Source organism: Pecten maximus, chromosome 13 (genome assembly GCF_902652985.1).
Source record: "Pecten maximus chromosome 13, xPecMax1.1, whole genome shotgun sequence".
Taxonomy (NCBI): Eukaryota; Metazoa; Mollusca; class Bivalvia; order Pectinida; family Pectinidae; genus Pecten; species Pecten maximus.
In genome coordinates this window covers 26,537,445-26,561,940 of record NC_047027.1, presented here as the reverse complement: position 1 = coordinate 26,561,940, position 24,496 = coordinate 26,537,445, and the positions used below count along the sequence as shown (strand labels likewise).

At 36.5% G+C, this 24,496-nt stretch overlaps 1 protein-coding gene across 2 annotated transcripts; it reads left to right on the top strand.

Annotated features, from left to right (window-relative positions):
- Window positions 1-6,351: 6,351 nt before the first annotated feature.
- On the top strand, window positions 6,352-23,772 carry LOC117341431 (angiopoietin-related protein 7-like). Of its 2 annotated transcripts, XR_004535629.1 has the most exons (6): window positions 6,352-6,827; window positions 20,818-20,939; window positions 21,258-21,354; window positions 21,703-21,867; window positions 22,160-22,792; window positions 23,663-23,768. XR_004535629.1 is itself a non-coding variant. In XM_033903281.1 (5 exons), the coding sequence occupies exons 1-5, from the start codon at window positions 6,551-6,553 to the stop codon at window positions 22,408-22,410; spliced, it is 912 nt and encodes a 303-aa protein (XP_033759172.1). In that variant the 5' UTR covers window positions 6,352-6,550; the 3' UTR covers window positions 22,411-23,772. The 2 variants fall into 2 exon arrangements, 1 of the variants encoding a protein (XP_033759172.1); XM_033903281.1 differs by having other exon boundaries at window positions 22,160-23,772.
- The last annotated feature ends 724 nt before the right edge of the window (window positions 23,773-24,496 follow it).

Sequence of the window (24,496 nt, the reverse complement as noted above, 5' to 3'; positions counted from 1 at the left end):
CCAAAATTTAGAAGAATGTCTAAGAAATATTGATAACAAATTTTTATCTGTATCGAGCAACAGACCTTATTGATATGAGTATACAATGTACTAAAGTTTTTATAAAAAGTTGACCCTATCACAGAAGGGGATAGCTGTTCTGATATGACATGGGCTATTTACAGTAAAAGATAACGGGACCATTAACCGCGAAAATAAAATACTATTATATCTCTGGATAGTGAAAGCTAAATTCGAGTGAATTTAATTTCCTCAATTTAAGTTGAAATACGGAAATTTAGACCCGCGAAAAGAACCGAGCATGCAGTATTCATTTATACAGAAGATCGATCCTGACTACGTTTCTGAGTAAGGATATATTTCTGGCGTGTGTACAAAAACATATGATCGTTGAAAAAGTTCACATCTGAAATTTGTTTTTCGATATATACACAGAATGTAGTCTCATGAAGTCGATAACACCCCCGTTTTACCCTAAGTCATGACAAATTTCCGCAATTTGAAAAAAATATCGGTTGACAGTGTCATAAACACCAGTATGTACTTCCTATGCTGTTTGCTTTTGGTTTGTTAGGGGTTTTTTTGTTTAACGTCCTATTAACCAAACAGGGTCATTTAAGGACGTGCCAGGTTTTGGAGGTGGAGGAAAGCCGGAGTACCCGGAGAAAAACCACCGGCCTACGATCAGTACCTGGCAACTGCCCCACGTAGGTTTCGAACTCGCAACCCAGAGGTGGAGGACTAGTGCTAAAGTGTCGGGACACCTTAACCACTCGACCACCGGGGCTCCGTATGCTGTTTGCTGAAAAGGGACATGTATCCAATGTAATATCATACTCTTATATTGTCTAACCGTTACGTATACGTAAATGCATTGCTATCAAATAACTGATGTTATTAGAATAGTGCAATAAACATTTGAATTGAATTGAAACTATTGTGGGGTCCTCCGTACCAATCTCCACGGGATACCACGAGGTTTACAATAGATGTCATCCAAAAAACCAGATATACTATAATAAATCATCAGGTCCCTGTGAAGGGAGAGATGATGACAATCAACAACAATGTACCATACAAGGGTACAGTTCATCCAAAGGATTTTGATGTCAATTTCTCCTGTTTTAAAACTGTCTTTTGACGATTTGTCTTCATTTCTACCATGATAGGTGGCTGTAACTCTTAATGCGTTTTATTGGTTGACACTGTGACCTTTGACCTCTGACATGTTTTAGTCGCGTTGTTCAAGCCGATTTGATTGGCTAACTCTTGAAGGCCGCTTGACGATGTCCCGGAAATGATAACACACAAGAAGTAGTTCGCAGTTGTTTTTGTTATTTTCTTTGAAAAGATATATATAGGCTTCTACCATTTTATTGCTTTGAAAAGAATAAACTTACTTATAACTTGTTATGATTTGTTATGTAGATTATAATTTAATATGGTCCATATATTTCCGATATTGTAATTTTTGCATATCAATTAGCAGAGACATATATACAGAGAGATTAGTAACATCGCTATTTCCCCGTACACGTAGTGGCTCCCTTTATTCGTGACCACTCAAGCATATCCCTTATCGAGAGCGTCCTGTCTCCTATCAAACACACGCGAGCGCAGGTAAATCGGGCTATGCGCATGTGTGTGTCGTAGTATTGGAACATATTCGACATGTTCTGGTTAATCCGCCATTACGTCAGACCAAAACATCGTCATTTTAAATACACACAAAAAACACATCGTTTTATTTTGGCCACTACAAAAGTTACCACATTAACCAAAAACTATCAAACTTATGGGATATAGTCTTATTGATCATGCATATTGTTGTCATTTATCCGTATTTTCGAAAATCCATTGGGTCCTATTCGACATGTCCAAGTTTGTAATTAAGCCGCCATTACGTCAGACCAAAACTTCGTCAATTTTAAACGCACACAAAAAGCACATCGTTTTATTTTGGCCACTACAAAAGTTACCACATTAACCAAAAACTATCATACTTATGGGATATAGTCTTATTGATCATGCACATTGTTGCCATTTATCCGTATTTTCTAAAATCCATTGGGTCCTATTCGACATGTCCAAGTTTTGTAATTAAGCAGCCATTATGTCCGACCAAAACATCGTCAATTTTAAACGCACACAAAAAGCACATTGTTTTATCTAGGTCACTACAAAAGTTACCACATTAACCAAAAACTATCATACTTATGGAATGTGGTCTTGATTATCATGCACATTGTTGTCATTTATCCGTATTCTCGAAAACCCCATAGGGACTTTTCGAAAATTGGAGATTCCCGCCGATCTTTCCTGCGTTGTGCTTGACTTTCATACTCAAAATACAAACACTTGGACAGCAAATTGTGATATATTTCATATTGATGACACTTCTGCACTTTGATATTAATAAAATTAAAGCACATAATTGGATCTTGGTGATGATTTCAAATAGAAATTATCGATAATTATGTGTCTGGTTTTCAAGTTTTCTCCAATATGGCGTCTAGTGAAGACTGAACCGAGCGACCGCAAAGGATTGTGGGAAGGTCAGGGGCCACTATGTACACACAAGGGCAAATAGAGAGCTGCCAATCTCTGTATATATGTCTCTGCAATTAGCGATCATATTCTTACACCAACTAATATTGTGTCAAAGGACAACGTTGAAACAAAACAGGTAAATGCATCCTCAGAATAAATTTTCTATTGTTGTATAAATAGGTCACACAAACTTGTGGTTGTTGTATATGGTATTTCTGTCAATTTCGTTAGTTACAAAAAAACGCTCACTAAAGCTCGTGTTTTGATAACTTTTTAAGTACCATATACAACAACCTCTCGTTGTGTAACCTCTATGCATACTATATTAAGATCATCAGATAAGCTTTAAAACAACATGGAGCGATTCAACAACCTACACATATTGGGCCAATCAAATTCATGCATGATGTTTGTACTTTTTATCATATATCCTTTGAGAATTGGACAAAACCCCCAAACACACATAAATGGTAATAATTTATATAACGTCTATATTACCAGGTCGATAGGATAGGTGCTTTCAGTCAACTTGTGGTTGTTGTATATGGTATTTCTGTCAATTTCGTTAGTTACAAAAAAACGCTCACTAAAGCTCGTGTTTTGATAACTTTTTAAGTACCATATACAACAACCTCTCGTTGTGTAACCTCTATGCATACTATATTAAGATCATCAGATAAGCTTTAAAACAACATGGAGCGATTCAACAACCTACACATATTGGGCCAATCAAATTCATGCATGATGTTTGTACTTTTTATCATATATCCTTTGAGAATTGGACAAAACCCCCAAACACACATAAATGGTAATAATTTATATAACGTCTATATTACCAGGTCGATAGGATAGGTGCTTTCAGTATCATGTTATATGTACCGTATTTGATTTAAGATAACGAAAACATGCAATTGTTCAAAATTTGTAATTAAATTGATAAATCGATTGGTTAAAGGTATTGCATGAAATATTTAAGCATTTAACTATTACCAGCTCAACTACTGGTATGCAGTCGATATCAATACAATTTGAGTGACAGATAAATATTCATGTCGACACAGATGTTAATCTGTGACGTAAAAAGTATTCATACCGACTGTACATGAATGCAGTATTACATGAAAAAATCGATGTGAATAATTGTCGTTGTTTTCATGATTTTTAAACTGCGAAAATACATAAAACATTGTATGTCTTGTTGTTGTATTACATTAACATGATTTAACCACAAACGTTTGTACCCACAATTAATTTCAAAGCTCTCACTACGAAAGAAAATTTGGTTTATTTTGTTTAACATCCTATTTACAGCTAGGGTCATTTAAGGATGTGCCAGGTTTTGAAGGTGAGGGAAAGCTGCAGTATGCGGTGAAACACCTGCTCCACGTGGGTTTCTAACTCGCAACCCAGAGGTGGAGGAAGAGTGACAAAGTGTTGAGACACCTTAACCACTCGGCCACCGCGGCCCCTATGACAGAAAATACACACAAATAGTTCATCTTCTACAACACAAGCCTCTGGTAATTGTTCAATGCTTATATAACATTCGTATTTATTTTTTGTGACTGAATTACAAATGAATTTCCAATTTGTCATAATAACGCCAGTAAACCCAAACACAGCCATTTTTTCCAGAAGAAATTATATTGTTCCCCGTGTAATCCTAAACGACACGCACATTAAATGGTTTTTACACATTTAGCTTTATTATATATATGTGCGTAAATACTGTAAGATTGTTAACAATTATATAATTTCTGACTGAAATTGAAACGCGTTTTACGTATTGATACATATTGATACAATGTGTTTTAAAATTATGCGACATTGAATTGGTTGCACCGGAATGACTCGATTGTTTCATCGGAAACTCCTTTGTTTCTTTCGACTGGATTTACTTTCTTTTCATTCAGAAAAATGTCTAAAATTCTCAACGAAAGTCATCCGAACAGTATGTGACGACGATTTTAAGGATGTTTCGTTTAAAACAGATTCCAAGTCCAAGCTAATCTATTCTAGCAGACGAACTTCAAAGGAGCTTGGTTTCGGATTTTGGAGTAAGGCAGGCCTTTGACATCAGTGATAAGCGCATCACTAGAAATCTAGCGTGTATACACAGCCGAAAACCAGGTCGATAACTCAAATTTCCATAATGTTTTCATTTCTTAAAAATCTAAGGTTCAGAAAGCTCTCTTCCTGTTGACGTCAAGGGAAAGTGGCAGAGATTTACTTGATTTACCTAGAACACCTTTAGCTGTATTCCTACACTGACCGAATCACTGTAAGTTGTAGTGCACAGTCTCATAACTACAATTCGGTCTACTAACGGGCAAACGCAACAAGGAATGACAATATAGCCAGATATTAGAAATCGTCACACAACACTTACACTTTTAATGTTATGACATTAAATCTCATTTTATTTTGTTCTTATTTCACAGATGCTCCGATATTCCCCCCGATTCAATATATTTCAAGAAACCAAACAAAACCTGACCCTGGTCACATCTACATAGTTTGCCTAAGTGATTCTCTCTCATCTCTGCTCAGGTTCCCACTTGCACGTTTAGAATGAATTTGTTAATCCTCCAGGTATTTCCAATGACCTATTTATGATTTATTTCAATAAGTAAATAAAACTCTGATTGTTTAAGTAATAGATCTACAGAACTTGCGTTTATCGTGCAACATGCGAATTTGAATAGATATTTCCATCGGATTAAGAAATCCCCCCCCCCCCCCCCCCCCCCCCCCCCCCCCCCCAAAAAAAAGAATAGTAGGTAGTGGGTGCTTAAAACCCGAAAATGATCATTCGTCAATGACCAAGAAATCAGTCTTTTTATCAATTTTCATAACTGATTACATGTATAATAATATATAAATGATATTATTATACATATAATTAATCCCCCAATCATCATGGACTCTATACTTGATTTACGGGAACTAGGTCGTATCTAAGTGGGTTACGGAATGGACGGTGCATTGGACCTGTCAAAATGATGTACTGGACTTGATTCTCATATCATACTCAGGCATGTATATATAAAGTTATCTGCTCGGCCATAGAGGTTCCTCTGTGTACTCATATCAAATCTTTAATTGAGACGTCTCGTGACTTTCCACTGTGGCTAATGTAACATGTAGGACACGTGGCAAGAACGAGCAAATTCGTTGAATTAATATCCCCCGCTTTCCTGACACATTGTAGTAAACAATTTTGAGGTTAGGTAAAACCGTTTTATAATAGCCTGACCGAACGAAAAGCTATGTTGATTCAATGGACGAAAAATCTTTAACTAAGTTTGATGATAATCGGATAGTATTTGTGGGAGTAACTGCAAAGAAACTGCGTTAATCAAGGGTCATAACTGTGTCAAATAACGTCAAGCAAAAATGGCAATCGAACTTGGTCTATATCTTAAGGCATTTAACCATGTTGCCAAGTTTGAAGAACATATGCTTACAACTCTTATTAGTTGTTTCACTGAAACGGGCGAAAACAACGTGTTAAGTTAATGGAGGGAGTATATATTAACTCCATCAAATAAATACCGGAAAAAGTGGCAACCAAACTGCCGAATTCCCCTGTGAGTTGGACGGTCCCTACATCGGACGCCGCATAAAGTCCCTTCCGACTGACTGAATGCTAGCGATGATTGGTATGAATTGTGCCCAGTGTATCGTCACTCCACAAATGTAACCGATCCAGGTAGATGCTGGTTGACAGAAGAGTGCGTAATACGTCACCTTTCGGCACAATTTATTACGAACTCTGCCATTCGCTGTCGTTATTTACTGTATACAGCAGATACAACCAATGATCACTTGGTGAGGCGAAACCCAGCAATAGCTGGAGTCGCGTAAGTGATAAACCAGTAACTAAGAAGCGCTTACTATTACTGTGATTACTGTAATGTCATTATGGTAATACATGTGAAGTAGAAAATGGTAATAGTTTAAGATTGTTTTAGCTCTAGGAAAAAATTGGACAACAGACATGAAACTTCCTTGTCTAATTTTGATTTTTATAATCGTTGACGCTGAACATCACCTGTTCTCCAGATTACAGCGTGTAGCTGATACAGACCACAGTGTGTATACACTAAGTTCAAACACAGCCTCGAACCATGCAGTTTGTGCGAAGAATTGTAAAAGTGAGGATTGTCTCTCTTTCTCGTACACGGCGGCTGACAAAAGGTGTGAAACTTACTCCCGCTCGATTGGAGGGAAGACGGATGTTGGCCCATCCATGTCAACAATGTACTTCGCTAAGGGTAAGCCTCTTTGTACGATACATCATCGCCATTATCGTCATCACCATCTCATCACTTTATGAGTCACATAGCAATCTTCATGTATCATAAATGTAATTATCATCAATGAGTTACAAAAAAAATCACTGAGTCAGTCTTGTTTTTCAAAGCCTAGGAGACATTTGTCAGAATATCATATTCTAATCTAACTTAAGTTAAGCGAGTTTATGAGTTATTATGTTTATCATGCTTGACCAACCGTTAATGTACTCTCGAAAATCCACTTCTCTTTGTACTTCGTCCAGTTAACTGTTCCATAATAATAAATTAATAGGTGAAATGAATAACGATCAAATTGTGAAACAAAAATTGATTTTGTTATGTTTATCTTACCAATTGGAGTCAATATGTTTCTATTCCAACACCAAAAAGTGATTAAGTAAATTAACATGAAATTTAATGGCAAGGAGTGCGAAAAGTATGAAATATATGATATGAAAAACGTGAAATAAATGTTAACCGATCAATATAAGAAAAAGCATCTCACTTGAAATCGAAGACGGTCCCGTTGTGTGATATATCAGTATATCGCTATGTGATCTGGGCCGTTTCGCGGATGCATGACACTTTTGATTGGGTCACGTGTTACGTGTTGCTCAGTGATTAATTGAATTTCACCTTTTCTCTCTCCCTTTTAAACTTACTTTTTATTGAATGCATCTTTACTTTGACCTCAGACTTTCAGTTTTTATTAAAACAGAGGAAAAATCACAAAAACGTTTTTTAGTAAAGATACATTGATATTTTCTGATAAAAGAAGATTGCAGAAAAGATTATGCCAAACAATGTTTAGTAATGTACATGTAATACTTAAAGTCACTTATATTTCGTATCGGATTTATGTTTGCATTAATACGCGAGGAAAATCATTCGCGATTATTTGTATGAAAATAAAACCTTCGGATGGCGGCGAAGTTATCTATATCCGTAAATACAGAGTTTATAAACCTATAGCTCATCATTCGCGAAATAAAATCATTTCCCCTGGCATTGCTTTAGGCGAGCGTTGAAATACTCGAAATTAGACTATTGACAAAATAATTTGTGAAAAATGGACAGAGATGTAAGTTTCAAACATGGTCGATATTTACTGTTGTATTACATGGTTGATATTTACTGTTGTGTTACATGGTTAATATTTACTGTTGTGTTACATGGTTAATATTTACTGTTGTATTACATGGTTAATATTTACTGTTGTATTACATGGTTAATATTTACTGTTGTGTTACAAGGTTAATATTTACTGTTGTGTTACATGGTTAATATTTACTGTTGTGTTACATTGTTGATAATTACTATTGTGTTACATAGTTGATATTTACTGTTGTGTTACATGGTTGATATTTACTGTTGTATTACATGGTTGATAGTTACTGTTGTGTTACATGGTTGATAGTTACTGTTGTATTACATAGTTAATATTTACTGTTGTGTTACATGGCTAATATTTACTGTGTTACAAGGTTAATATTTACTGTTGTATTACATAGTTAATATGTCTTGTTGTATTACATGGTTAATATTTACTGTTGTGTTACATGGTTGATATTTACTGTTGTATTACATAGTTAATATTTACTGTTGTGTTACATGGTTAATATTTACTGTTGTATTACATGGTTAATATTTACTGTTGTATTACAAGGTTAATATTTACTGTTGTGTTACAAGGTTCATAATTACTGTTGTGTTACATGGTTAATATTTACTGTTGTGTTACAAGGTTAATATTTACTGTTGTGTTACATGGTTAATATTTACTGTTGTGTTACATAGTTGATATTTACTGTTGTGTTACATGGTTAATATTTACTGTTGTATTAAATGGTTAATATTTACTGTTGTGTTACATGGTTAATATTTACTGTTGTGTTTCATGGTTAATAATTACTGTTGTTTTACATGGTTAATATTTACTGTTGTATTACATGGTTAATATTTACTGTTGTATTACATAGTTGATATTTACTGTTGTATTACAAGGTTAATATTTACTGTTGTATTACATGGTTAATATTTACTGCTGTGTTACATGGTTAATATTTACTGTTGTGTTACATAGTTAATATTTACTGTTGTATTACATGGTTAATATTTACTGTTGTGTTACATGGTTAATATTTGCTGTTGTGTTACATGATTGATATTTGCTGTTGTGTGACATGGTTAATATTTACTGTTGTATTACATGGTTAATATTTACTGTTGTGTTAAAAGGTTGATGTTTGCTGTTGTGTTACATTGTTAATATTTACAGTTGTGTTACAAGGTTGATATTTGCTGTTGTGTTCACGTGCACCAGCTTTTTAACATATAGTTAAGGTTCATATAAATAACAAATCAAGTGATATTTTACTTGACTTGCGAGACTTGCGTTTTACGCATGTTTTGCCGAAATTAACAGACAGCTTAACAAATTTAATATTAACAGCAAGGTACATGGTTAGCCATGATGCATACTAACAATTGATCATGTTACTTTTGGTCCATTGCACCAGAGTAGTGCGGCTTGAAGAATATCAATCGATTTGCAATGAAAATATGAACGAAAAGCATGAGAGAGTGAAGAGGAGTTCGGGGCTGATAGGTGAGAGATGTTATGGTGAGAGAGGTTGGCGATAGGCTGGGAGAGGAAGTGAAATGGGGACAGAGAAAAGGGTAGAGATGTTATGGTGAGAGGGGTTGGCGATAGGCTGGGAGAGGAAGTGAAATGGGGACAGAGAAAAGGGTAGAGATGTTATGGTGAGAGGGGTTGGCGATAGGCTGGGAGAGGAGGTGAAATGGGGACAGAGAAAAGGGTAGAGATGTTATGGTGAGAGAGGTTGGCGATAGGCTGGGAGAGGAGGTGAAATGGGGACAGAGGAAAGGATAGAGATGTTATGGTGAGAGGGGTTGGCGATAGGCTGGGAGAGGAGGTGAAATGGGGACAGAGGAAAGGATAGAGATGTTATGGTGAGAGGGGTTGGCGATAGGCTGGGAGAGGAAGTGAAATGGGGACAGAGAAAAGGATAGAGATGTTATGGTGAGAGGGGTTGGCGGGTGGCTGTAAGAGGAAAGGGTAGAGATGTTATGGTGAGAGGGGTTGGCGGGTGGCTGTAAGAGAGGTGAAATGGGGACAGAGGAAAGGGTAGAGATGTTATGGTGAGAGGGGTTGGCGATAGGCTGGGAGAGGAGGTGAAATGGGGACAGAGGAAAGGATAGAGATGTTATGGTGAGAGGGGTTGGCGATAGGCTGGGAGAGGAAGTGAAATGGGGACAGAGAAAAGGATAGAGATGTTATGGTGAGAGGGGTTGGCGGGTGGCTGTAAGAGGAAAGGGTAGAGATGTTATGGTGAGAGGGGTTGGCGGGTGGCTGTAAGCGGATGTGAAATGGGGACAGAGGAAAGGGTAGAGATGTTATGGTGAGAGGGGTTGGCGGGTGGCTGTAAGCGGATGTGAAATGGGGACAGAGGAAAGGGTAGAGATGTTATGGTGAGAGGGGTTGGCGGGTGGCTGTAAGCGGATGTGAAATGGGGACAGAGGAAAGGGTAGAGATGTTTTGGTGAGAAATGTGAATGAAAGGAAAGAATGGGGAAATCCTTCATTTATAATTCATGAAGAATATTTAGGATTATTTTACAAAAAAGTTTTGAAATATTGTTTCTCTCACGGAGTGAATGATCGTTCGCGACCCATACTCATACAAGTAATATGCACTCTTACATTTCCGAACGAATATAACTATGTATGAATATATATATAACATACTGTCCAACGCTTATACTGGTCGCACTGCCAATCCAGGCTTTTGATCATTGTTTCTAAAGAAACCAGCCCTACACAACACTTCTCATTTTATTCTACATTCACAGTATTCCAATCCATTATTCGTTAGTCATAGCGTTGGGCAGCTCACTTTAAACTAAAAAAAGATTGTAGGAAATTGTAGGATCGACGGAAGTCTTCTAAAAGATTGATGGTAGTTCACAATTAACTCAATGAAACCGCTGAGTCTTTAATTAGTTCTGCACAGAATGACAAATTCTTAAGTAAGCATAATGACTAAGGTCACTGAAGTTTAAGTGTTCAATAGAAATACCACTGTACCAGTGCAACTTATTCATCCAATTCTGTCTTTGATTATAGTAGAGGGGACAAAAACGATAAAGAGAGTGTTCAAAATCCTCATTAGCGCTTCCACATTGGCACGAGGAGTTGGGCACTAGGTGTGATAAGTGACGTCATAGCTTAGGAAATTCGCCCGTTTTTCAATCGAGCGTGTAAGGGTCGTATTCGTAAAAGGTAGTAAGAACGGGATTTGTTTTGTTTTTGTTTTTTTTTTGTTTTTTTTGTTTGTTTTGGAAGTAGCTTTATTTTAAACCGAGTAACTGTTTGCTTATTCCTAACTGACGGTGATTAACTATAGCTGAGACTACGAACATTTGGATTTAATGGAAGAATTTGTAAGATGCAACCTGTTTACTGGATTTGAAAATGATCTATATTTCGTAAATTGTAATTAAGAAAAATCAGAAGCATAAGAAGGTAATAATGAACAAAGATATTCGAGTTTATTACATTTTTACCAGTGAAATATCAAAAATTATTCATTCAATAAAAGTGATATTTTTCACTACTGAAGAATATCATATTTTTCACTAGTGAAAAATATCACTTTTGCTGATTTGACCAATCAAATTAATGATTAGAAAATACCACAATAATTGACCAATCAGAAAGCCCGACATATATGTCAGCACCTGGACAGGGGGAACTACATTTTTTTGTATGCAAACTTTCGCTGTAGGCCTAGTTAGCATACGGGGTAGGTTTTTCGTTGATAAAAAAATGTAATAAACAGAATATCTAACAGTGTCTTCAGTAATACCAAATATATTTCACTCGTGTGCCTATATTTTGATATTTTTCACTCGTGCTGCGCACTCGTGAAAAATATCAAAATATTAGCCCCACTCGTGAAATATATTTGCTATTACTGAATACACTGTTAGATATCCTCTATGCATTTCTTTTTTTGTAAAACATTGTTATTGCCCCCCTTTTCTCAAGGAACTGCCATTCCAATTCATGTTAAAGAATATTTGTCTTGGTAAAAATAGGTAGTCCAGTGAAGACTTTCTAATTTTGATGAAATTAACAGCACCACAATTGATTTTTTTTTTAATTTTGATTGAAGCACAGTTTATTGTATCACAAATATACAATGGGGATCGGGCATAAGTTTTCCAACTTATATGAAACTATTTCCCAACAACTTAACACCGTCCAGAAGTATTTGTACAAGATTGAATTATAATTAAAATATAATGATATCAATTTCGGCAATGCGAGTTTAAGAAGGTTAGAGATGTGATGGTAAGAGGTGTAAATAGAGCAAGAAAATTAAAAATTCATAAACAATATTTAGGATAATTTAAGAAAAAAATTTTATAAAACATTGTTTTTTAACTGAAAGAATGATCTTTCATCTCCCAGCTGACATTAGTTGACATTCCACGATTCCACAATTGAAGCTATTCACAATGGTACCACAATTATCCCAGATTCCGCATATATGCACTGTATTCCAATAAAGGACGTATAAAAGTCAAATAAAGTTTTTCAAGTTCTTCTTACTAAGTCCATACTTCCTGGGGTTTTTTTTTTTTTTTTGTGCTTCCCACTTTGCATCAAGCCCTATATGTTTGTAATAATCGACAATAGATATAATAGTATTGTGAAAGTAAAACTCTTGATCATCAATGTTTTAATCAATACTTGATATTATCATTCCCTTGATCTCGTAAGTTTTAAGAGGAATGTAATAATGCAGTGTCCTCTGCAAACAGCCTCGTTATGGAAAGGAGAGTGTCAGAAATATTGTTCATGTACAAAAGAAACAGTAACGGCTTTAGGAGAGATCCTTGATGAACTCCTGTTTTCACTTCTATTTTAGACGATAGTATATAATTAAGGACAACACATTTCGAAAATAACTATTTAGGATTTCAGATTAAATATAGCGTCATCAGTTGTCATGTGACCTGTGACAGAGTCCTAAAATATGGGAATATCTGTTAACATTTGGCTTTCAGCAACAGCCGCATAAGCTTCCAATAGACCTTGGGGTTATTAAAGTTTCTATCTACGAAAATATCAATTCTAGAATTAAATTTCTCCTTGACATATTTAAGAATATTGCTCATTTTATTTCGAGCTTTCTTGAATTTAATTTCTAAAGGAGCCTTGTACATCTTTCTTAGTCTATTTCTGTTTGCCCTCCGTAGTGCGTACATCATTCAGGGCTTGCCGTTGGGCAATCCATTTATGATCTATCGGGTATATGCTTTTCAAAAATACTAATTTTTTTTCTGTACACAATGACATCAGGAATGTCAATTACAGAGAGCCATTTTGTAGAGATATCTTTTGGACGCAGACTATTGTGATCAACTTTCGAATATAGCCAACTTTCCTTTAATAAGAATTTTGCCGATGGCGTTGGGCATCAAGAGTAACAAGAACTGATCTGTGGTCATTTATACCATCAACTACAGGTATGACTGAAGCTGATTCTAATCAACACTTACAAGTATGACTAAAGCCGGATCTATTTTTAAAGTATTTGATCAGATGACGGACCATTCAAATTCACATGCGTCCGTCTGAAAGCAATCCTTGTCATCATTATTTCTTGAAAAGTACCTGAGGGATATTTCTCAAATTTTTCTCTAGTTATGTCAATTCAATTTCGATTTTTGATCAGAAAAGTAAAATTACCGACAGTCGGCCATTTTGGATTTTGAGAATTGAAGTTTGTTATCGCTTTTTCCTGAAAAGAGGGATGTTTCTTAGACCTCACATGGAGGTCCACTTGTCTTTGTCATTGAGAGGAAAAGTAGAACGAATGAAAAAGTAGATCATTCTGACATAGAACCAATTAAGAGCATTCAATGCTGGGTGCCAATATACACCTGGGCTATCTTGTCTTGTAATTCAATTTCTGTTCAAAAGTTGCAGCATTTGTTTCTATTTTTGGATTTTGTCTGGTGCCAAATTTTTATAGTATATATCAGAACAAGAAAAAACCTAAAATCAAAAGAAAACAAAAACAAGAAATAGAGAAACAAAAACATACTTGTTTCGTTTTTTTTTAATCAAAGGGCCAAAGGCCCTGAAAACGTCAGGGTTGGGAAATGAAATTAAGCACACTTTCCATAGATATAGCAATTTCAATTTCAAGAGCATCATAGGTGCTGGTGTGTATTGACACCAAGTTTTTATAGGAATCTTATCAAAAGATGCGACGTATGGTTGATCAAAGTTTTGAAGATATGTTCATAAGTCATATAGAAAATCGATTCTGAAACATAAGCAACATTAGACAAGCTGCAAGTACTAGTCCGAGATGTTTCTATGTGTCCAGGTATCCCAATTGATGCCAATAAGAGATTTGTTAAATACTCTGATCTAGTTCACACAATGGCGATTTCCCCAAAGTATTAAAGCTATGAAATCACCCAATCACCTGTAATAGATGCAAACTAAAATAGGAACCGACGTAAGCTTTTACTTTTTGGACGTGTTACGTTTTTATAAATTTCAAAGACAAAATACTTGGCTACCCAAAATATAGACACTGACACATAATCCGGTAGTACTACAATTAACTCACAGTTACTCGGAACTAGTGAGATAATAAAATGACAATGGAACGATGATATTTATGTTTATACTAGGCTATTGATAATGTTTGACTAATATGTCAACAGCGTGTGTATAATATGACCAAGTCGACTTCTAATTAAATCAACGATCATATGTCTATAGCTAGATAACAATACTTCCTACCTTGTACAGCCAAAAACATAGTCATTCGCTGTACTTGTGAACTTGTGCCTAACAACAAACATTCATTGTCTTGAATGAGCCTTTCGAAAGCCGTTTACAGGCAACGTGATAAACACGCCTGCACGACCGCCATCTTGTCTGGCCTAGTAATGACAGTTTCGTATTAACAGTGTGTGAATCAGGAGGTCAAATATAGATGGATATTGGATGTTGTCTGCTATGGGCAAATTAACATTCAATGAGTCTGAAATTGTTACAAATATGCCATAATTGAAAATGCCTAACATGCTGTTATTAACTCGAGTTATTTTCGTATTTTGTTCCCGATTTCACACGGGTACCTATACATTGTATGAGAGAGTGTGGGGCGTTTTCGTGTATCAGGTACACACGGTTGACCGCTTACGCCGGAGTTTTTAAATAATTATAACAGCCTTCATGCTTTTATGCTCCCATCGGGCGAGCTTTGACGAAGGGGGCCGCGGTGGCCGAGTGGTTAAGGTGTCCCGACACTTTATCACTAGCCCTCCACCTCTGGGTTGCGAGTTCGAAACCTACGTGGGGCAGTTGCCAGGTACTGACTGTAGGCCGGTGGTTTTTCTCCGGGTACTCCGGCTTTCCTCCACCTTCAAAATCTGGCACGTCCTTAAATGACCCTGGCTGTTAATAGGACGTTAAACAAAAACAAACCAAACAAACCAAAAGCTTTGACGAAGCGTTACCAAGTGACACATGCATCTTCAGCCTCTGATGATGTAGAAGCGCAATGATTGGACGACCAATCAAATTCCCGCACTGTACTCTCGTTAATTGTGTAACTACGCGAACATAAGCAGTAATTATTCAATTCTTTTTCGCTACTTAATTCCTGACATTTCAACAGTAATAATCATGCTAATTGTAAATTGAGAAACGGTAGTAGATATTGCGACCAGCGTGCGTCATTACACTGGTAAAACGGGAACTATATGCAACAGAGAAGGTACAATGTATACAATTTGGATAGCTATGATTGGCCGGATCAGCATCAGTCCCCCAAATCTTTTTTCATTTACCTCTAAAACGGCAGAGGACCTGAAAGGTCGCTGACGTTAATAAAAATCACAAATATTATAATCTATTGAGAGAGTTAGAATAGAATTCGTATCGTCTGGTTTGGGGTGAATCCTGGAGAAGCTACCATAATAATCAGTAATTCCCTCAACCTGAACGGGTATTGTCGACAAAATAGGCAGATCCAACGTATTGTTCTGCAGCCAACACGTGAAAACAGTAACGATTTAAAAAAAAAAAAAAAAAAAAACACGCTGTATTGTTCAATTCAAATTATCAACAATATGATATCGTCACGGTGAAACAGCGTTTTGAATTATTTATTTACATTGATATAAATGCCCGTAAACTTCAAACAAACAAATATACAAACAAAAGAGGGGGATACTGAAAATGTAATGGTGACACGGTGATACATTGTCATATTTCCAATCACGCTCTACTGATTTTATCAAAAGATCCCATGAGGTTTCGTCACAAATAATGTACAGACTTTAATGTAGAGTAAAATAGCTGTCATTGTGACCCTCTAATACAGGTCTGTGTAATGAGTTTTGTTACACAACCAATGCATATTTATACGCGACATTACGATGACTAGTACGGTATGTACCCTATCACCCTCATCACACAAATGAGCAGGGCAGCATGTGTACACAAAAGTGTAAAACGTGTACGAGTTGTCCTCGAAATTCGGAGATCGATGTTAATTTCGGCTATGCCTTTGTGTTGCATACTATGTTGAAGTATTGAAATTGGACTGAAAGACTCAATTCTGCTTCTCTTTACTTAAAATCTGTTCATATATATGCGAGAGGCTATGTGCCCCCTCATCTCGATTTAGTACTGCCCCACTACGGCGCTTCCAGATGGCTGCTTTCATCTTTCCCTTCAGGAGATTGCTCTCTCCTGATACTTTGAAGTTTTCCAAGTCGATCACATGGTTTTGTGTGGCATGGTCTGTAGCAGCCGATTTACCGTTCTTGAACTCCGACTGCTTTCTTTCTTATCCAGTAAATGTCTTCCCTGACTGGAATTCCGCATATTTTCTGTGTTCATCAAGGCGAATAACGACCTTGTAAGCAATGGCGCCAGTGAAACCAACGAAAGGTCTCAATGGGTTTCCATGTTTGTGGATCTTGGGTGCACAGTACATTCTAGGGATGTTCTCTGCTGTGGAGTACAAGTAACATAATTGGCATTCAGTAATCTTCATGTGTTGTTTTAATTTTGTCAGGATAACAACTAGACGCCTTTTAAACTTTTATGTTGGGTTGGTCTGCAGCTTTTCGTATGTCTTGTTGTCCTGTAGCGATGTCATGACATTTTCCTCATAGTCATCGGTTTTCATGAGGAATGTGGCGTTACCGGTGTCAGCTGGTAGTATCATAATGTATTTGTCTCTGCCTAACTTCAGTAGTGCACTTCGTTCTTCTTTTGAATAGTAATATTGTTGATATCAAAATCTCCGTTCGTCACCTTGGATCACAGTTGATCAGCCTCTGTAGAAGTAAGGTCCTTACATGCCTGCTCTGGGGCTCTAACAAAATCCTTACATAAATCACACTTTCCCACCCGACGAAAATGTTTAGAAACATGTTATACGCTAAGCCATTAAGATGATTTGAATGCGAAATGAATACTTTTTCAATACCTTTTCATTCATTTAAACTGGCTGCGATACATGCGAGGCTATCAGCAAGTAGCCAAAATCTACAGTATCTTTTTGTTGCCTCGCGATAATTCTTGATAAAGTATCTGACTTTGCAAGCCAAGTTGCTATTTATTCGTGGATCAATGTTGGTCGAAGAACGTACCATTGACACCCTTGATGCTCTTCACAAAAAACAAAACAAAAAAAACAAAAAAAACAAAGAAAAACAAAAATAAAGATCTTGTGTTGCAGTTAAACTGTATCTATAATTCATGCTTTTTCTTTGTATTTTATGTACTCACAATATGCAAAAGGATGAATAATAAAAAAAAAATGAAAAAAGTAGGTAACCATAATATGTAAGATATCTTCCTTAATTAGATATCGTATTTCTTCATTAGTTATATAATGCCGTTTATAATTAAGAATTTAGAAATGATTACTAGTATATTTCGACACCTCTGGATTAAGTTTTCAGCAGCTGTTCAGAGGTGCCGCAAAAACATCCGTCAGGCATATACCGAATAGGGACAAGAAAAGGAATCGGTGTTGACGTGTTCTGTGAAATGGACACTGCCGAGGGACCCTGGATGGTAAGTATGACTCCAGAAGAATCCTTTTTCACTTAAGTTAAATACAAAACCATTTGGTAATCTAAAAACCCGGTATATGATAAGTTATAATAGTTATAAGTTATAATAAGTATAAAATGTATTTGTTTCGCGTTTGAACGATAATGACGTTGGTTGCCCGGATGCGATTGATTCGATTGAATTGTGATCAATGTGTAAGGTTCTCAAGAGTATTTCTCAGATTTAAATCCGACTGAACCTTTAACACCTCGGTACCCTGTGTTCTAAGCAAGGGATGCAATTATGTTCTTAAATATTATATTTTAAACTCCAATTCAGGTGATACAGAGAAGAACAAAAGGTGATGTCGATTTCTATCGTGGCTGGAATGACTACAAGTACGGTTTCGGAGATCTGCTCGGAGATTTCTGGATCGGTAAGTTTGAGTTAAGTATGACCTATCTTGGTCGTGAGTTAATTTTCAATTGCACTCATCAATACCTAAAATTCAGTGTGTATTTATATCTAACTGCATGGAATTTTGTGTTAAGACGTCAAATTCATTATAGTCCTAATTGCAGAATATATCATTTAACACATGTTTGACATTCAGAAATATCGCCATTTTGGTTCCATGTTGATCAGCGTTACGTCAACGCTTTCCACATCGGCTCAGATAACACACGTCATAGCTTTGTTTCAATCACTTGGAGGATTAATATACTAATATTAATATATCGATCGAATTTTCATATGTTTATTTTCCCTGTTTTCTTTGTCACAGGTAACGAAAACCTTCACCTTCTGACAAACATTTCACGGACTTTACGTGTGGAGCTAGAGGGCTGGGACGGGACAAGAGGATACGCCCAGTACTCTATTTTCCGGGTCTCGCACGAAGATCAGAATTACACACTAAACGTGAATGGTTTCACTGGCAACGTGTCATGTGAGTACTCGATTACAAGTAGTCTGATACAAGTAGTATTTTCGGAACCACCAAAACGAATGTCTACGCCAGACATTCTTTGGGAACATTTTTTTTAAAGTCGTTTTCGAACTACAAACATATGGTCTACGTGTGCGGTTTCCTGAAACCAAAACTCATTTTATTGTAGAGAGCAAAGGTGTTTAATTTATATATAAAAAAACCTTAAATGATTTTATCAAAAGATCCCATGAGGTTTCGTCACAAATAATGTACAGACTTTAATGTAGAGTAAAATAGCTGTCATTGTGACCCTCTAATACAGGTCTGTGTAATGAGTTTTGTTACACAACCAATGCATATTTATACGCGACATTACGATGACTAGTACGGTATGTACCCTATCACCCTCATCACACAAATGAGCAGGGCAGCATGTGTACACAAAAGTGTAAAACGTGTACGAGTTGTCCTCGAAATTCGCAGATCGATGTTAATTTCGGCTATGCCTTTGTGTTGCATACTACGTTGAAGCATTGAAATTGGACTGAAAGACTCAATTCTGCTTCTCTTTACTTAAAATCTGTTCATATATATGCGAGAGGCTATGTGCCCCCTCATCTCGATTTAGTACTGCCCCATTGCTGCGCTTCCAGATGGCTGCTTTCATCTTTCCCTTCAGGAGATTGCTCTCTCCTGATACTTTGAAGTTTTCCAAGTCGATCACATGGTTTTGTGTGGCATGGTCTGTAGCAGCCGATTTACCGTTCTTGAACTCCGACTGCTTCTTTCTTATCCAGTAAATGTCTTCCCTGACTGGAATTCCGCATATTTTCTGTGTTCATCAAGGCGAATAACGACCTTGTAAGCAATGGCGCCAGTGAAACCAACGAAAGGTCTCAATGGGTTTCCCTGTTTGTGGATCTTGGGTGCACAGTACATTCTAGGGATGTTCTCTGCTGTGGAGTACAAGTAACATAATTGGCATTCAGTAATCTTCATGTGTTGTTTTAATTTTGTCAGGATAACAACTAGACGCCTTTTAAACTTTTATGTTGGGTTGGTCTGCAGCTTTTCGTATGTCTTGTTGTCCTGTAGCGATGTCATGACATTTTCCTCATAGTCATCGGTTTTCATGAGGAATGTGGCGTTACCGTTGTCAGCTGGTAGTATCATAATTGATTTGTCTCTGCCTAACTTCAGTAGTGCACTTCGTTCTTCTTTTGAATAGTAATATTGTTGATATCAAAATCTCCGTTCGTCACCTTGGATCACAGTTGATCAGCCTCTGTAGAAGTAAGGTCCTTACATGCCTGCTCTGGGGCTCTAACAAAATCCTTACATAAATCACACTTTCCCACCCGACGAAAATGTTTAGAAACATGTTATACGCTAAGCCATTAAGATGATTTGAATGCGAAATGAATACTTTTTCAATACCTTTTCATTCATTTAAACTGGCTGCGATACATGCGAGGCTATCAGCAAGTAGCCAAAATCTACAGTATCTTTTTGTTGCCTCACGTTAATTCTTGATAAAGTATCTGACTTTGCAAGCTAAGTTGCTATTTATTCGTGGATCAATGTTGGTCGAAGAACGTACCATTGACACCCTTGATGCTCTTCACAAAAAACAAAACAAAAAAAACAAAAAAAACAAAGAAAAACAAAAATAAAGATCTTGTGTTGCAGTTAAACTGTATCTATAATTCATGCTTTTTCTTTGTATTTTATGTACTCACAATATGCAAAAGGATGAATAATAAAAAAAAAATGAAAAAAGTAGGTAACCATAATATGTAAGATATCTTCCTTAATTAGATATCGTATTTCTTCATTAGTTATATAATGCCGTTTATAATTAAGAATTTAGAAATGATTACTAGTATATTTCGACACCTCTGGATTAAGTTTTCAGCAGCTGTTCAGAGGTACCGCAGAAACATCCGTCAGGCATCTACCGTATAGGGACAAGAAAAGGGATCGGTGTCGACATGTTCTGTGAAATGGACACTGCCGAGGGGCCGTGGATGGTAAGTTTGACTCCAGAAGAATCCTTTTTCACTTAAGTTAAATACAAAACCATTTGGTAATCTAAAAACCCGGTATATGATAAGTTATAATAGTTATAAGTTATAATAAGTATAAAATGTATTTGTTTCGCGTTTGAACGATAATGACGTTGGTTGCCCGGATGCGATTGATTCGATTGAATTGTGATCAATGTGTAAGGTTCTCAAGAGTATTTCTCAGATTTAAATCCGACTGAACCTTTAACACCTCGGTACCCTGTGTTCTAAGCAAGGGATGCAATTATGTTCTTAAATATTATATTTTAAACTCCAACTCAGGTGATACAGAGAAGAACAAAAGGTGATGTCGATTTCTATCGTGGCTGGAATGACTACAAGTACGGTTTCGGAGATCTGCTCGGAGATTTCTGGATCGGTAAGTTTGAGTTAAGTATGACCTATCTTGGTCATGAGTTAATTTTCAATTGCACTCATCAATACCTAAAATTCAGTGTGTATTTATATCTAACTGCATGGAATTTTGTGTTAAGACGTCAAATTCATTATAGTCCTAATTGCAGAATATATCATTTAACACATGTTTGACATTCAGAAATATCGCCATTTTGGTTCCATGTTGATCAGCGTTACGTCAACGCTTTCCACATCGGCTCAGATAACACACGTCATAGCTTTGCTTCAATCACTTGGAGGATTAATATATTAATATTAATATATCGATCGAATTTTCATATGTTTATTTCCCCTGTTTTCTTTGTCACAGGTAACGAAAACCTTCACCTTCTGACAAACATTTCACGGACTTTACGTGTGGAGCTAGAGGGCTGGGACGGGACAAGAGGATACGCCCAGTACTCTATTTTCCGGGTCTCGCACGAAGATCAGAATTACACACTAAACGTGAATGGTTTCACTGGCAACGTATCATGTGAGTACTCGATTACAAGTAGTCTGATACAAGTAGTATTTTCGGAACCACCAAAACGAATGTCTACGCCAGACATTCTTTGGGAACATTTTTTTTAAAGTCGTTTTCGAACTACAAACATATGGTCTACGTGTGCGGTTTCCTGAAACCAAAACTCATTTTATTGTAGAGAGCAAAGGTGTTTAATTTATATATAAAAAACAACCTTTGCAAGATCTTGACATTTCGCTCCAAGTAAACAGAAGTAGTACATTGGTGTCTTTTAATATTTTGTTGTTTTGTCTCTGTTTAGTTAATGCGATAACCGGAAACAACGACCAATCCTTCACCACTTACGACCGAGATAACGACCAATCGGATACTTCAAACTGTGCCGAGTATCGTCACTCCGGTTGGTGGTTCTTTGACTGTACCCGGGTTAACCTGAACGGCCGGTACCAGTCACACAGAGTAGATCTGCGACAAGCCATGACCTGGGCCAACTTCCCTGACGATCAGATATACTTTTCTCCATTAAAAACGACCACGATGAAGATTCGATAGGTACAACTGTGTCGGATTTATTGTTTAAGTGATTTTACTTTTAATCACCATATGATAGGCTTGTGGTGTTGCGCGTGTTAACGAGTTTCACGTGTTGTATTTAAGACTCTGATAGTGCGAAAATTAACACCGCAACCAAACAACTTGTACATAGGAAAAGCTTGCATATAAGCGATGTATTGGGCCACTTTTTACCTGAGTTACAGAACGAATAACAGAATAAATATTGTTTTGACAAGTATTTCAACGTTCAACAAACATTGTAAAGGAATTTTAATCATCTTGATATTTAAAATGTTACTATATGCCCGTCATACCCTAGCCGGTACGGCAAAAAATGTTGGGACAGTTTTAAGACGGCGCCGGATTCAGGGACTCAAAGGTGAGCTTTCGAATATAGTTGATCATTTTCTTTTCATCATAATTTAACCCTTAAAGGAGAGTTGATTTTTAAGCTATAAGAGTTGTACAGAATGCCGATATTTGACAATAAATGTGATATTTTACAAAATCAGGATGAAAGCTGACGAAAAATTATGAACGGAAATCGAAGCGACGTTGGCTGTAAACCGGCTGTAATGCCGTAAACAGGTTAAAAATGTTATTTTGATTGGTTATGAGTGAGCACGTAGGCACAATTGTAGCTGAGCTACGAAGTATTCATCTTCGCTTGCCAAGGTTTCTGATTACGTTACACACCATGTGGGGTACGTTCTCCACGTGGTGTGTAGCGTAATCAGAAACCTTGGCTAGCGAAGATGCTAAGTATTAAGATATAAAAAGGGAGAAATATGCGATTTCATAACATGACCTAAATTTGACTTTGTCCGGTTGGGACATGACGTATTACGACTGTGAACGGTTTGGAATGACAAAAATACATACTACATTTGAACAGTAGGGACTGTAATAGTATCCGGTATGGTTATGACAATAGAATTGATTACCATTGTTATCATAGGCAGGATGCATCATATACATGTATACATATATATGCGTGACACTTTAATAAATTATTTTATAATATTACATTATATTATATTATACTGCTAATTATAACATCAAGTCACCTGTCGGAAACCTAACCCATTAAAACTGATCATTACTAATTCAGACCTTCAAATTGTCACCGATAGTCATTACATATATATATAGCTTCGACCTCAATTATGCATGATGGGTAGCCATCTGAAAGTCGTTAGATATTGTGTTTATAGTTCATTTGCCTGATACCGTATCGATTTTTTTTCAGCTGGACCAACATTTTTGTCGTACTGGCGATTAGTAATATTTTTACTGCGAATTAAACTATTTCATATAAGATTGAATTATTTTTTATTAAACCTTTGATATTGTCACAAATCACATCTTTGTGTATTTTTTTAAGTTTCGTTTTAATTGAACTTTCTCTTACATTATATTCTACTTGTAACGGTGTCTTTGCACTCCAAAGTCAATGTTTTGCGCGCGCGGTCAATGGAACATGATCTTGTGACGTCACGACTAAAGGCGACCGTTCTCGGAAGAAAAATATAGTTCGTGGAAATAAACACAAAATCATCAATTTCAACATTTTAACCGTTAACTTCCACCGTGAGGTAACCGAACAATATAACTACGTAAATTGTTGCAAGTTACATTGATCGGCATTCATCCGCCAGCACGGATTTTCATGACGTCAAAAAACACTTGTTTTAGTGACGCCAAACAAAATGATGTCATTGAGTGACGACGTCACGAACATTGTTCTTCTTGTCACTACACCAATGAGAATTATGATCGGATAACTGATATAGTCACAATGTATAGAAATATTTGTTCTTGTTTACATTTCCACAGCCGTCAGAACTTCATTCTGTATATATGTAGCCTATCAATAACTGAAGAGTCTTGAGAGATACAGCCGTATGGTGATTCATGACACTATAACATACATAATGTATTTAATAGATCTAGCTAATGCTTGTATGTGTTGAATGACTTACAGCAGTAATGTTTTCTTTTTGATGCCGAAACAACCGGCCCGTCTGGTCCCGTGTTTTCTTTTATATCAATTTTACCATCCCTTAATTTAGTGACCAATCGG